This window comes from Otolemur garnettii, unplaced genomic scaffold (assembly GCF_000181295.1).
Source record: "Otolemur garnettii isolate 467f Iridium unplaced genomic scaffold, OtoGar3 scaffold00001, whole genome shotgun sequence".
Classification (NCBI taxonomy): Eukaryota; Metazoa; Chordata; class Mammalia; order Primates; family Galagidae; genus Otolemur; species Otolemur garnettii.
Genome location: NW_003852396.1, coordinates 28284894 through 28300525, shown reverse-complemented (window position 1 = coordinate 28300525; position 15632 = coordinate 28284894). Strand labels below are relative to the sequence as shown.

At 43.7% G+C, this 15632-nt stretch overlaps 1 protein-coding gene across 1 annotated transcript in view; it reads right to left on the bottom strand.

The window, feature by feature from the left end:
- Positions 1–15632, bottom strand: part of C2CD3 (C2 calcium dependent domain containing 3) — a 142218-nt gene that overhangs the window by 15400 nt on the left and 111186 nt on the right. Inside the window, exons 30-32 of the mRNA XM_003780906.3 lie at positions 12586–12806; positions 7274–8183; positions 2133–2244 (exon numbers count right to left, since the gene is read on the bottom strand). Coding sequence (XP_003780954.1) covers positions 2133–2244; positions 7274–8183; positions 12586–12806 — 1243 coding nt within the window. The remainder of the gene's footprint in view (positions 1–2132; positions 2245–7273; positions 8184–12585; positions 12807–15632) is intronic.

Here is a 15632-nt window from a genome sequence, read left to right as displayed (position 1 = left end):
CCCGCCACAACACTCGGCTATTTTTTGTTGTTGTGGTAGTTTTCATTGTTGTTTGGCAGGCCTGGGCCAGGTTTGAACCTGTCAGCCCCAGTGTATGTGGCCTGTGCCCTCACTGCTGAGCTACAGGCACCTAGCCAATCATGTGAGTTCTTTTCAGCCTCAGGGCCTTTGCATTTGCTGTTCTCCCTGTCTGGAATACTCTTCTCCAAGTTCCTTACGCAGCTCCCTTTCAGTATAGTGAAATAGTCAGGAATACAGATTTTGAAACCAGGCTGCTTGGGTTCCAATTCTGACTCTACCACTTACTACCTATGTGACTAGGCAAGTTACTTAACCTCTCTGTGCTTTAGTTTCCTCATCTTAAAACAGGGATAATAATAGTATATTCCTCATCAGGCTGCTGAATCAAATGAGTTAATACAAAATGCTTGGAACAGTGCTTCGTACATGGTAAGCACCACCATGATCATCATCTTTCAGCTATGACAGGCCTCCTCAGAGAGCCTGTTCTGTATCACAGCACTAGTACTCTTTACAATCTGTACATATTTTATTTTTTGTTTAGTATTTGTGTTCCTCAAAGACAGGAAATTTGTCTGTCATATTTACTATTATATGTTCAGCACCTAGCACAATGCAGAGTAGGTACTAAAAAGTAGTTCTTATTTTCTTGCCACTTTTAAGAAAGGTCAGGTGTTATGCCAAGGAAGAAGAGAGGAGAGGGGGGATTTTTACCAGAGTTCCACTCCCCTAAACTCAGCTGAATGATGGATAGTTACGAGGTATTTTGTAAATGGCAAATAGGTATACTACTGATATTATTCTCTTCACTTGGATCTTATTCATCTGTCCTGCTCCCGAGGTTGCATCTCCTATGAGAAGCGTCCTCTGCTTCTACCTACCTGGGGAGTTAGAGCTCCAGAGCACTCAGGGTGCATTTCTTAGCTTCCTCTTGTTTTTGCATTGTTTTTTCCCCCAATACCCTGTTCTTATACTCATTTTTCTTGAGCTCTTTGCCCACTGTTGGGCCCAGAGAATATGTTCAGTATAAGCCTGAAGACTTACCACTGCTGCAGATGTTAAGAGTAGTGTTTTTCAACCTTTTTTATCTCATGGCAGGTAAACTTGAATCTACAGATAAACTCCTGTGGAGCACTTAAATCATGTTGCTCCAAAAAAAGAATAAAAGAAGAATATACTTACTGTGCTTTGAATGCCTTCCAAAAATAATTTAATTAATGATCTTTAAAAATTTTAGAGGCACACCTAAGATCCTCTCAAGCCTGTAATCCCAGCACTTTGGGAGGCCAAGGTGGGCAGATCGCCTGAGGTCATGAGTTAGAGACCAGCCTGAACTAGAGCAAGACCTCACCTCTAAAAATAGGTGGGTGTTGTGGCGGACGCCTGTAGTCCCAGCTACTTGGGGAGGCTGAGGCAAGAGAATCTCTTGAACCCAAGAGTTTGAGGTTGCTATAAGCTATGACACCAGGGCACTCTACCGGGTGACAAAGTGAGACTCTGCCTCAAAAAAAAAAAAAAAAAAAAAAGGTAAAACCATGCCTGTAACCTTAGCACTCTGGAAGGCTGAGGCAGGTAGATTGCTTGAGCTCATGAGTTTGAGATCAGCCTGAGCAAGAGTGAGACCTTGTCTCTAAAAAATTAGCTGGGCGTTGTGGCAGGCGCCTGTAGTCCCAACTACTTGGGAAGCTGAGGCAATAGAATTGTTTGAGCCCAAGAATACCAGGTTGCTATGAGCTATGACGCCATGGTACTCTACTGAAGGTGACAAAGTGAGACTCTGTCTCAAAAAAAAAAAAAAAAAAAATCACTGCTTCAGAGGAAGATGGCCTGGGGCAGCATTATCTCTGCATTGTCACATTTTTTTTTTTTTAAACAGAGACCCTCAGTCATACGGTTAGAGGCAGGACTTAGCATGGTGTGTCTTTGTACATTTCTTCTTTTAAATTTTTTTTGGTTGCAGTTTTTGGCCGGGGCTGGGTTTGAACCCACCACCTCCAGTATATGGGGCTGGCACCCTACTTGTTGAGCCACAGGAGCCGCCCCTGTACACGTTTTTATGGAAGAAATGAGGACTTTATAGGAGAGAGAGAGGTCAGTAGGGCTTCTCTTACCTCATCTGTTGTGGCAGGTGGTGGCAAAGCTGCAGAGACGGAGAGCATCCGCAGGGAAGCCTCCAGCTGCTGGGGAGGCAAAAAGAAGTTGGGTACCACAATGGGCTCTGGGCTATGATGGTAGTTAAGGGACACAAATGCTTAGACATCTGTACCCTTCAGTGGAGACTAGCATTCTCCACTTACGTTTTATCCCCAACTTACTCCTTCCCATAAATCCTCTGCTCAAGTAGTTCCCTCTGATTGGAAAGCCATGCCCACTCCTAAAATATCACAGTCTATGCCTTCTTTACAGATCAGTTCAAATCCTGCCTCCTCCAGGAAGCCCTCTCCTAATCTTAGCCCACAGTGATTCCTTCTTCCTCACATCCTACAATAATCTGCTATGATTCTCAGTTTATTTTCCTCAATATTCCCAAAGTTTGTCAATGGCAAAGGCAGTCAATTCCTTCAGCTACCTCATTACTTCCCTGGAGACCCACATGCAGCTGCTTGGTGGCATGCATTGAATGATACTTGCTCAGAAGCCTACTGGTTAGAAACTGACCCGTTAGAGCCCAGTCAGGCAGGATGAGGGTGGGGATGTCACTTCTAGGGGTGGTGAGGCTGGATATAGGAGCCTGGTACTGAAGGAGGGCCTGCCTGGTTATTCTCTGTTCACATCCACAGATGAGGGCTCTGCGTTAGCAGTTATCCATGGGCACGGCAGGTCCACCCAATCTGGATATGAGCCCTAGAAGACAGGTACCATTATCTCCCACTTCTCCATACACTCTTGAGGTACCCAGTATTATGCTGAGAACATGGTGTTCCACAAGTATCTGTTAAATCAAAGTTCAACAGTTTGGGTGAATTTTGAGAGGGTGAAGACTATTTTTATGTTCCAACTTTTTGTTTCTGTTTAATAAGCTAAGTATGATTCTGATCCAAATTTGCTTACCAGGTTTTCTATTTTATCATTGTTCTTCCATACTAGATATTGAACTTCAAGAGGTGGAGATGATCTCTGTCTTCTTCAGAGCCATATTCCCACCTAGCATAGTGTCTGACACACAGTTAGTGCTCAATAATTATCTACTGAATGAATGAAATGCACCCCTTTCCTGCTTTGTTTCAAGTTCCTAATTTGTGTACAGAGGTAAGGGTGCAGTAGAGATCTTAAAGGGAAAGACCCTTTGCCCCCAAGCCTTCTTCAGAGGCTGCTGCTGCTCTGACCACTGAAGACTGCTAGTTAGCTGATGCCATGGGGCAGGAAGAACTTTGCTGTGAGGTGTCAGGGTTGAGTTTGAAGCACAAAGGCTCCTTCTGAGCCCACTGCCTCCTGTCTGCTTTAGGGTCTTGCTCCAAAACCATCTCCTCTCACCAACTTTTAAGTTCCTTCTCCTCGCTTTATGAAAATGCTCAATGCCTCTTCCATTTAGGGGAAAAAAACCAAACAAATCTATGACCTTGCATTCTCTTCCAGTTACCACTTAGCTCTGCCACTTACTAGATGGATAACTTCAGGAAAGTTCAGTTTTTATGCCTCAATTTCTTTATCTTTAAAACAGACGTATTAGTACTTACTGTTTTGAGGGTTAAATAAATATATGAACATGCTTAGAATGGTGTCTGTTATAGTGAACACTCAGTAAATGACAACTATTCTTGCCTCCCCAGTGTATGGAAAAAATTGCCTGTTAGTTCTCTTGACCAATGGAATTTGGCTTCCATTCCCACCAATGTGAGACCCTCTGTAATGCTAAAACCAGTGAACACATGCCAGTCCATGTTTTGCTGGATCTGTCTTTAGCCTCAGCATGCTGACTGCGCCTTCCTAAAACTCTGCAGCATCTGTTTCCTCATGTCTCCCCTGCTTCTCCCACCTCTCTGCCCAGCTCTTCTCATGTCCCTGTGAGTGCACCTTGTCCTGCCTGCCTTTTACACACTAGAGCCGCCTTAATGTCTGTCTGTGTGTGTGTGGTTTTCCCTTGCCATGCTCTCCCTGCTCCTTCACTGATTTTCAGCTACCATCATAGCTGACACATTATACCTGAACTCCAGGCCTGCAACTCCTCCTGATGTCCTTCAGTCACATCTGCATCTTCCCCTAGCCTCTTTGTGTTCCTCATCCATCCAGTAAATGACAATATTTACCTAGTTACTTGTGACAAATCTCTAAGCTGCACCTTATATTTATATATTTCCTTCTTATCCCTTGCCCCTCTATCTAATCCTCTCAGACATATCCCCCTCTTCTTCATCATAAAGCTTTAGGTCAGAATTTCTTCATCTCTTATTACCAGTGCAAGTTTCCTACCAGTCTCTTTGCTTCTCCCCTAATCTAATCTGCCCTTGACAAGGTACTGGGTTACTTTTCTAGTATGTAAATACAAACATGTCATATCCTTGTTTAGCAGTTAACATTTACCAAACACTATGTATATGCCAGGCACTAAGTAAGGTAGTTTATATCATTAACTCATTTTAATTTTCACAACCACCCATGTTACAGATGAGGAAAGTATTTATTTGCTTATAGAACACAGTCCAAGAATCTCAGCCAGGATTAAGATCCGGGCCCTGTCTTACCTCTTACCATCCCACTGACCCCTGGGTTCTAGCTACAGTGAACCACTGCCCACAGGCTGGGCTCTTTACCCTGGCTAGGGCCTGTACAGTTTTCCCTGACTCGAACTTTCCCTTGTTTCTAGGCCTACATGATGCCTATCCATTTTTAAGGAGCTGCTCTCATGTATACTCTTACTGGGATATCTCCAAGCACTATTAGGGCAGCTCCTTCCTCTTGCTTCACAGTGTTTTGTTCACGTCTCACCACAGCATGTGGAACAATAAATTGTCATTATTTGTTTATCTGACGGTCTCCTACCTCATAACAGGAAGTTTTCAAGGTAAGGTCTGATTCAAATCTGTTCTACTACTTACATCCGAAGGAATGAATGGTTGGGAAGCCCTGAGTTAGCAGCTATTAGGTTCTGGGCACATGTGGTAGCTCCTCCATCAACCATATTCTGAGCACAACTAACTGACTATGAAGGTGGAAACACCATAAGCCAGGATGAGTAAGGCCAGGGAAGAACTTCACTGGAAGTGTCTGCTGTCAGTGCCCAGCCTCAAGACATGCCATGCTTATACCTTTCCTGAGCCTACCCTCTGACTCTCAGGTTTTTCTGACTTATATCAAGAATCACTGTGTATACAAATGTTTCCACTCATTTGATTTTTTTTTTTTTTTTGAGACAGTATCACTATGTTGTCCTCAGCACAGTGCTGTGGTGTCACAGCTCACAGCAACCTCAAACTCTTGGGTTTACGTGATTCTCTTGCCTCAGCCTCCCAAGTAGCTGGGATACAGACGCCTGCCATAATGCCTGGCTATTTGTTGTTGCAGTTGTCATTGTTGTTTAGCAGGCGCCAGGGCTGGGTTCGAACCCGCCACTCTTGGTATATGTGGCTGGCGCTGTAACCACTGTGCTGTGGGCGCCAAACCTCATTTGATTTTCTTAGCAATGCTGTGAAAAATTTTTTTTTTTTTTTTTTTGAGAAAGAGCCTCAAGCTGTCACCCTGGGTAGAGTGCTGTGGCATCAAAGCTCACAGCAACCTCCAACTCCTGGGCTCAAGCAAGTCTCCTGCCTCAGCCTCCCAAGTAGCTGGGACCACAGGCGTCTGCCACAATGCCTAGCTATTTTTTGCTTGTAGCCATCATTGCTGTTTGGTAGACCCGGGCTGGATTCAAACCTGCCACCTTAGGTGTATGTGGCTGGCGCCTTAGCCAGTTGAGCCACAGGCACTGAGCCAATGCTGTGAAATTGTGATAGTTCAGTTCAACTGACATTTACTGATCCCTTCTCTGTGCAATGCTATGTTCTGGGGACACAGAGAAAGATAAAGTTTCTGATCTGTGGGAGCTTGCCATCTGGTAGGTAAGGGATTATTAACTTCATCTGATAAGTGTAGAAACAGGCTCAGAAATGTTGAACTTATGCTTGAAGTCACACAAGTAATAATAAACTGGGTCTAGAAGGGTCAAAGTCAGGCCCTCTGATTTCTAGCAGAGAAAGATTTCTCATCAACGAAGTAGTTTGCTTCACCTACCAGCAATGCAATAACTCCTGCCTGTTGTCGGGGTAACAGGTGAGCTGACCTGAGCAGCTGGTTAGGCTACAGATGGTCATAAGTGGTTTTCTTTCTCCATAACAGTTAGTCTATGTTTCAAAGGAGTGAGGGGTAAATGCCAGTTGCCTCTTATTCCCATCAACAGTGCAGTACTGGGGGCCTGGGCAAGTCCATCTCCATGGTGCTTACTTCTGCTTAGTTTCACACTTGATTTTTTAAAAAAACTGAATCTTAGGTAAGTCATTGTAACTCTGAGCCTGTTTCTTTACATGCAAAATAGAGATGATACCTACATAATGACTTGTGATGACTAAATGAAAAAATGTATTTAAAGTGCCTAGCACATAGCAAATGCTCAATCAATGGGCTAGCTTCTCTCTTTCTCTACATCCTCTACATCTCTTTCATTTTTTTTTGAGATAGTCTCAAGCTGTCACCCTGGGTAGAGTGCCGTAGCATCGCAGCTCACAGCAACCTCATACTCTTGGGCTTACGTGATTCTCCTACCTCAAGCCTCCCAAGTAGCTGGGACTACAGGTGCCTGCCACAATGCCAGGCTATTTTTTTTTTTGGTTATAGTTGTTGTTGTTTGGCAGGCCCAGGTTGGATTTGAACCTGCCAGCTCTGGTGTTTGTGGCTGACGCCCTAGCCGCTGAGGTACAGGCCCCAAGCTTTCACGTCTATTTCACATTCATTGCTTAGATCCAAAGCCCTGCCTTCAAGTGATAAAATACCCAATGGACAAATGAGATAAATCAGAATAGGCTAGGCCAATGAATGTGCTACCTACCAACACCTAAACCCAGTTCAGAGCATTCTGCTTCTGAGGATTGGCGTTAATGGGAGAATTGTTGCACCTGTCACGGAGGTGAGTATTCTGGAGTGTCTTCCCATGCCCCCCAGTGCACTCCATGAGGGTAGTCACTGCTCATACTCACACTCACACTAAGTTAGCCTAAGCACCAGCATCTAAAATGCCTGGAGGTGGCTTAAAGGGCCACTTGCAGGAAATACCAAAGGATACAGAAGGATGCTCTGCTTTGTGGATGTCTCTGATCCAGTAGTCACCTGTTTCTGACTAACGTCAGAGTCATCAATGGTTGGCTTCTTATGGATTTCCTGCCTGCTCTGGGAAGCCAGGTGTAGAGGAAATTTCTCAAAGCTATCAGAAGAATCACTGAGCTCACTGGAGGCAGCTTCTTTCTCAGCCTGGGCCTCTGGCGTGGGCTCCTTGTCTTGATTCCCCTGTGGTGAGCTCCAACCAACAAAAGCGTTGCTCTGTTTGGCTCCTAAGATGAATTGAGGGTTGGCTGAGGTAGGCTCACCAAACTTGGCCTTAGAGGCCCCATCCTCACAAGCAACAAGACTTTGGCTAAGAGAACTGTACCTATGCAGGTCGGGGTTGACAGCCCTTTCAGGGACGGACAGAAAGCTACTTGCAATCTTGAGTTCCTCTTTGGCGAAAGGCTCTGGAGAAGTACAAGAGGGGTCTTTCCTCTGTACTTCATCAGGCTGAGGGCTGATGATCTCACTTGTGTCTGACATGAAACTGGACCAAGGGCTAGTTCTGTCTGTCACAGTGGTGATCTCATTTAAGGTCCTGGGCTCAATGATGTCTTCTTCATAGTCCTCATCACTGTAGGCCAGGCCTGGCTCAGTGTCCTCACTGCTCTGCATCCCTGTAATGGGGACTGTATGCCCTAGGGACTTGTGGAGTATTCCTTCTCTATTTGAAGTCTCTTCAAGAGTGGGTGGAGGTGAGGAATTTGTGCCTTCATCTGGAGCTCCTGCCAGTGGCTTGTCTGGAGTTGTGCTTTGTTCCTGCATGACTTCTGTGTCGTGAGCATCTGCGAGGGTGGTGACCTTGCTATTTTTACTCCTGGTTCGATGAGAACTCATAGTTGCTTGGGAATTCCTGGTGATACTCTGCAGATCTGAACAGCAATAGATATCACTCTTACTATAAGGAAGGGCCATAGACCACTCAAGTTCCCCCCCCCAGCCTCTAGCTTCAGAAGTATTCTTTTTCTTTTTCTATTTTTTGAGACAAGATCTCACTCTGTTGCCCAGGCTAGAGTGCTACGGCATTAGCCTAGCTCACAGCAACCTCAAACTCATGGGGCTCAAGTGATCCTCTTCCCTCAGCCTCCTGAGTAGCTGGGACTATAGGTGCCCACCACTATGCCCAGGTAATTTTTCTAGTTTTAGTAGAGATGGGGTCTCACTCTTGCTCAGGCTGGTCTTGAACTCCTGAGCTCAAGTGGTACTCCCATTTAGGCCTTCCAGAGTGCTAGGATTATAGGCATGAGCCACTGCACCCAGCTGTCAGAAGTATTCTTGCAATCAGACTTTGAACAAACCACCCAAGAGTCAGTGAAATTATATTCAAGGCAGTACAATTTCTAGTACTTTATTCTAGTATCAGAGGACCAAAATCTAAACTATTTATAGTTGTGGATACATCTGTGGAAACGCTTTCAGTGACTATCTGCTCCTGCTCAGGAATCTTGGGAGCTGGGAGTCCTGGTGGGCATGTTCATGCTTCCATTTACTTCAGTTATTACCTATATTAAAAACCAAAATGAGAATCCACTTATTTACCTATTTGATGACAGTTATTAAAACTACCTAATTTACCTGGGAAATAAAAGCAAGAAAATATCTATTACCTCTGTGTAAGACAGGGGAGGTTTACAGAGAAAACGGAGGTAGCAGGGGTGTTGGATAGAGCATAGGCTTTGGAGTCAGTCAATCTTTTTATTTTTATTTTTTTGAGACAGAGTCTTACTATGTGGCCCCCAGTAGAGTGCTGTGGCATCACAGCTCGCAGCAACCTCAATTCTTAGGCTTAAGTGATTCTCTTGCCTTAGCCTCCCAAGGAGCTGGAACTACAGGCACCTACACAATGCCCAGTTATTTTTTCTTGTTGTTGCAATTGTCATTGTTGTTTAGCTGGCCCCGGCTGGGTTTGAACCCACCAGCCTCGGTGTATGTAGCTGGTGCTGTAACCACTGTGCTATGGGTGCTAAGCCTATTTTTTTTTTTTTTTTTTTTTTGAGTTCAAATCTCAACTGTCACATGTTAACTTTATGATCAGCAATCTATCCTCTTTGAACCTGTTTGGTGATTAACACCACCCATTTCACAGGGTTACAGTATACATAAGATAAATGGGCATACACTGTGTAGTACACAGATAGGCACTTAATAAATAGAAGCTACTAGTCATCTCAAATTATTTCTGGGATAAAAAGAAATTCATAGGCTCGGCACCTGTGGCTCAAGTGGCTAAGGCTCTAGCGACATACACCTAAGGTGGTGGGTTCAAATCCAGCCTGGGCTCGCCAAACAACGACGGCTGCAACCAAAAAATAGTTGGGCGTTGTGGCAGGCGCCTGTGGTCCCAGCTACTTGGGAGGCAGAGGCAGGAGACTCACTTGAGCCCAGGAGTTGGAGGTTGCTGTAAGCTGTGATGCCATTGCACTCTACCCAGGGAGACAGCTTGAGGCTCTGTCTCAAAAAAAAAAGAAATTCATGTAACCAAAACAGCTGTACCCCCATAATAGTCTGAAATTAAAAAAAATTATTCCTGAGATAAAATGAGAGTGAATAAATTAATAAACAGGTCTAGTAAATTATGTATGTTTGCACGGTTATTTGAGAGGAGAAAGTTAGGAATTGGAGGCAAATCTGACTCTTGGGAAGGGGGTCACTGTCCCTCAGAGCACCTAACAGAGGGCTCAGCTTACAGCAGGTGCTGGCTGTTTAATACACTGACAATTCTTATGCCTCAAAAGGTAAAGAGTAAATGTATGAAAATGGAACATCCCTACCTGTCAATAGCAACAGGCACCAGGAAGCAGACTCTGTGGATCCTGATCCTTTGGTCTGAACTACCCTTTCTGTTTTGGAGCAGAAAGGTAGAAAAAAAAAAGCTTTTTGCTTTTAATAAACCAGCCCAGCCTCCAAGGCCCTACTCTATTGCACCTCCTTGAGGAAGACTTCCCAGATGCCCAGCTGAATGGGATTGCTATATGGCTTTGTTCTATAAGGGAGCATTTAATTAAGAACATGCTATTCTGCAATTGTCTGTTTCCCCATTGACTGTGAGTTTCTCAGGGTAGAGACCACAAGTCTGATTCACGTTCTATCTTCAGGATCCAGTGAAGGGTCTAGCACATAGCTGTGGCATAAATGAAACCCTATTTATTACCTCACTCTCAAGTTTTCAAAAAAGTATAGTGAGGCATGATGGAGGCAGCAGCAGGCTTTTTTTCCTTTTAAAACTGGCTTCTCCCTGATCTAATCATCTTTCCCTTTTCAACTTCATTCTGTCTTTATTAAAATCAGTTCTCATTCTGTCATCCCCTTGCTCAGAGCTCCCATTTTCTTCCAGAGTAAATATTAACCTCCCAAGTTTGGCTTCGAGGCCCAACAGCTTCAATCCTTTAATTCTTTTTTTCCACCCTTTAGAAAAATCCTCGGTTTTGTTCCCATTTCTACCTGGAACAAACCTCCTCTTTCACTCTTATGCTGCTTTCTGAGGAAAATTTTCTTCAGTTGACTACATAACATAAGCTTGATGAAGGCAGACACGATCCTGCCCTGTCTACCACTGTATCCTTCTGAAACTAATAACATAACAGAGCCTGACATATTTGGTGCTCAGTGAATAGCTGAATGAATGTTCCCAACCAAGTGGAAGACGAACACAGAGTATGTATCTGGGGCTCTGGATTCCAACACAGTAGGTATCTGGGAGAAGAGAGTAGAAAAGTTTGTACCTAAAATCAACCAGGATGTCTCCCTACCCCCATCTTTATTTTTTATTTATTTATTTTTGAGACAGAGTCACAAGCTGTTGCCCTGGGTAGAATACTATGGTGTCATAGCTCACAGCAACCTCAAACTCTTGGGCTAAAGCGATTCTCTTGCCTCAGCCTCCCAAGTACCTGGGATGACAGGCACCTGCCACAACGCCTGGCTATTTTTTGGTTGTAGTTGTTTGATGGGCCCAGGCTGGATTTGAAGCCACCAGCTCAGATGTATGTGGCTGGTGCCATAGTCACTTGAGCTATAGGCGCTGAGCCCCCACTCCCATCTTTAAACAGAAAATTGAACTTATTCATCTTTGTGTAAAATCTACACATTTTGCTTGGGAAAAAAAGAACACTAGGAGAGAACTAAAGATGCTGAGCTAGTTGATTTCTCAACATTCCCTAAAGCTTGCCTGATAAAGATTTCCAGGCCTTTACCCTGGATCCTGATTCAGTAGAATGGAAGACTCGAAATCTATATCTCAAAATAAGTGTCCCAGGTGATTCTTCTTCTTTTTTCAGAAACATTTTTTTTTAGGAAGAACAAAGAGAAAGCTTAGAGCACTTCCAAAGAGAGTTGAAAGTGGGTCCCTTTCTTGAAGGAGAAAAGGTAAGAGAGACCCCATGTGATTTTTATGCTCAGGCAAGTTTGGTAAATACTTGCTCTGGAGTGGTCTCAGCCTCAACTGCACACTAGAATTACCTGGGGATTCACCTCAGAGATTCTACTGACCTATAGTCCGGGCTGGATATGGAGATTTTTAAAAGTTCCCTCGATAACTCTAATATACAGCCAAAGTGACCAACACTGCTCTAAGGGATTTTTCAAAGGCTGGACTATGGAGCACCAAAATCCAGAATCAGCTAGGGTGCTTGTCACAACTGCACCTGAGCCTCTAGCCTCTGAGAATCAGAACTCTTTACATATATTTGTAGGCACAAGGGTGTACAAACAGGGTGGCACAAGTTAAAGAACTGCTAATGAGGCCCACTCATCTAATCCACCTTCTTTTTGTGGTTGGAGAAAGTGAAGCTCAAGATGGGAAAAGACATGTTGAGAGTCAAATATAAGTCTGTGTCAGAAGGCCACCAAGGACAGGATTAATCTAGTGCTCTTTCCGTTGTCCCAGGTTGCTGTGTGGACAGTATCCCAGCTCACAGCAACCTCAAACTCTTGGGCTTACACGATTCTCTTGCCTCAACATCCCAAGTAACTGGGACTACAGGTGCCTGTCACAATGCCTGGCTACTTTTTGTTCCAATTGTCATTGTTGTTTAGCTGGCCTGGGCTGGGTTCGAACCTGCCATCCTCAGTGTATGTGGCTAGTGCTGTAACCACTGTGCTATGGTGCCAAGCCAATGTCCCTTCTTTTAAAAGGAAGATAGTTAAAAAAAAAGGGAAGACAGTGAAAAACATTGGTCTCTATTTGTTATAAAACTAATCTGAGGGCAGACATTCAAATGCTTTTGAATTAGCACCTAGTGACCATAACTTCTCAAGAAAGAACTTGAGCCATACCTGTGATTAAGGAGCTGACTTGCAATATCAGGTTATTGGATTTCTCTAGGATGCACTGGCTCTCAGGGTCTAGGCTGCTGGCTCCTCGCACAACAGGGTCCTTACAGCTCTCCTGGCACTGTAAGGTGGCAGTATAAGTCTGAGGGCTGAGGGGTAGGAAAGGTTTGGTGAGCTTCTGGCTGAAGTATTGCTGGATCTGATCAAGCTCACTCAGATTCTTCCTATAAACAAAGAAGAAAAGACAAAAGGGTCATTCACAGAGATTATGAACATCACTTTATGTCCCCTGGACATTCTACCACTTGAGACAAAATCTTAGTATCTCTAACTTGGTCTATTAATACCAGGGCCCCTCTCTCTAATCTACCAATTCATTTTCACTTCTCTGCATTCTCAGTGCAGGAGACAAATCTCTCTCCCTTATTGTTTGTTTAATGTGGTTCCTCTACTGATGTCTAGCAAAAATGCCACCTCCTTCTATAAGAACTATTCTTTTTTTTTTTTTTTTTTTTTTTTTGGGACAGAGCCTCAAGCTGTCCCCCTGGGTAGAGTGCCGTGGCATTACAGCTCACAGCAACCTCCAACTCCTGGGCTCAAGCGAGTCTCTTGCCTCCGCCTCCCAAGTTGCTGGGACCACAGGCGCCCGCCACAACGCCCGGCTATTTTTTTTGGTTGCAGCCGTCATTGTTGTTTGGCGGGTCCGGGCTGGGGATATGAACCCGCCACCTTAGGTGTACGTGGCTGGCGCCTTAGCCGGTTGAGCTATAGGCGTCGAGCCTATAAGAACTATTCTTGACCATCATTCTAGCCTTTATTGACAGAATAAAGCCCTATTGTGGGCTAATACTGTCTAAAGGCTCCTTGCCTGTGCCCTGCAGTTCTTTCTGTATTCTTCCACCACATCACTTGTTTAATTCACATCTATTTTCCCTGATTCCTTTACATCTCTTGCATCCAGCATAATGCTTGGCACAAAACAAAAGAATGTGGTATGGATAAATGGACACAAATAAGTGACCAAAAAAAAAAAAAAAAAAGAGAGAGTCTTTCACTCTTTTTTTTGGAGACAGAGTCTCAAGCTGTCACCCTGGGTAGAGTGCTGTGACATCATAGCTCACAGCAATCTCCAACTCTTGGGCTCAAGTGATGCGCTCGCCTTAGCTTTTCTATTTTTAGCAGAGATGGGGTCTCGCTTTAGCTCAGGCTGGTCTCGACCTCCTCAAGCTATCCACCTGCCTTGGCCTCCCAAAGTGCTAGGATTACAGGCATGAGCCACCGCGTCCAGCCCCTGTGTTTTTTTACTTTCAAATACATTATCTTGTTTAATTCTCATCCAACTACATGAGATCAGTGATTATTATTTTACAAATAAGGTTCAGATAATTTAAGTAGTTTATGTGGAGTAGGAAGCAGTATGTAGCTATGTAAAATTTGGGTCTCCAAGTCTTTTGCTTTTTCTATGGTAAGAGATGGGCTCTGCCACATACTGGAACCTGAGTTAAAGCTACTCTCTGCTTTGTCCCTATTTCATTCAACTTTTAAGGTTGTAGCTCATATTTCTTCTTTTCAAAGTCTATTACCCCAAATTGTTGGGCTATCTCTCCCTTAAGCTCTTTCCGCTTTTATCATTTCCACCACACCGTCTATCTTACATTTTCCCTTAATTTATTCGTTGTTAGTACAAGTCTCTCCAAGTAAGCTATGAGCATCTGGGAATAAAAGATACTATCTCGAACTTCTCCATTTCTCTAATACACTCAATGGGACTGGTACAAAATTTGCACAACACAGACACTAAATACCTGTAAAGTGAAATGAAAGTCTTTCTAACCTTTTGTTAGGAAGTCTCTGAATGTCTCCAAGTCAAATCCAAATAAAATGGGAGGACAAAGCTGCTCCTTATTCTATCACTAGAGGCCAAGACTATATCAAATCACAGTGGTGTCTATCAAATCACTAAAGTGTCTATGACCTGGTATATGCCATGTGGATAAATACCTACAACAGGAACATGCTAACAAACGTAAACTTGGTGCAGCTTTAGGAAACATCCAAGCCCACTGTTCCTGTCAGAGGTTCTGGGTAGAACCACAGCATAACAACCTATTAACACCAAGCTATAATTTTCTCATCTGTGAAACAAGTTTACTGATACTTGCCCTGCAAACCTCATAGCTGTTAATTCAAATGAAGCAGTTTTAGGGCTCTCTGAATCCAAGGAAGCAATGCAAATTGATATTATCTTGTTTCATCTGCATTTGGTAGAGAATCCGCTAAGATGGTAGCTCTCAAAGCCTAGTTTAGATTAGCAGCATCAGCATCACCTGAGAACTTGTTACAAATGCAGATTCTTAGGCTCTATCCTAGACCTACAGCATCAGAACCTGTCTGGATTGGTCCTAGCAACCAGTGTTTTAATAAGACCTTTGTGTGATTCTGACTATACACTTAAGTTTAAAAACCACTGCTCTAGGGTGATATAGTTCCCTAGGGGACACTTGGCAATGTCTAGGGACATTTTATGTGTTTTAAATTTTTATTTATTTATTTAGTAGAGATGCGGTCTTGCTCTGTTGCCCAGGCTGTTCTTGAACTCTTGGCTTTAAGTGATCTTCCCACTTTGGCCTCTCAGTGTGCTGGAACTACATGCATGGGCCACAACACCCAATCTTTGGAGACATTTTTGGATGTCACAACTGAGGGAGGGTTGCGTTGTGACTCATATGTAGTGGGTGCTGATGAACATCTTATAATGCGCAGGACTGGCCCCTACAATAAAATATCTGGCCAGAATGTCAACATGTTGGGAAAACCTACTCTAGGGCAAGGAAGTGCTTCTCTTTTTCCAGTAGGTTCCTAATATGTTATGTGAATGACCCAATAAAATACAGGTAACTTGTGAATGGTTTTACTTAAATAGCCTCCAGCCTCTTTCTATTCTGAAGATGAGACTCTGAATGCATTGCTTCCTTGTAATGTAAGTTTAGGCAGTTTCCCATAGCCTATAGCACTATGGTTCAATTCTTTGTTTTTTTTTTTTTTTTTGA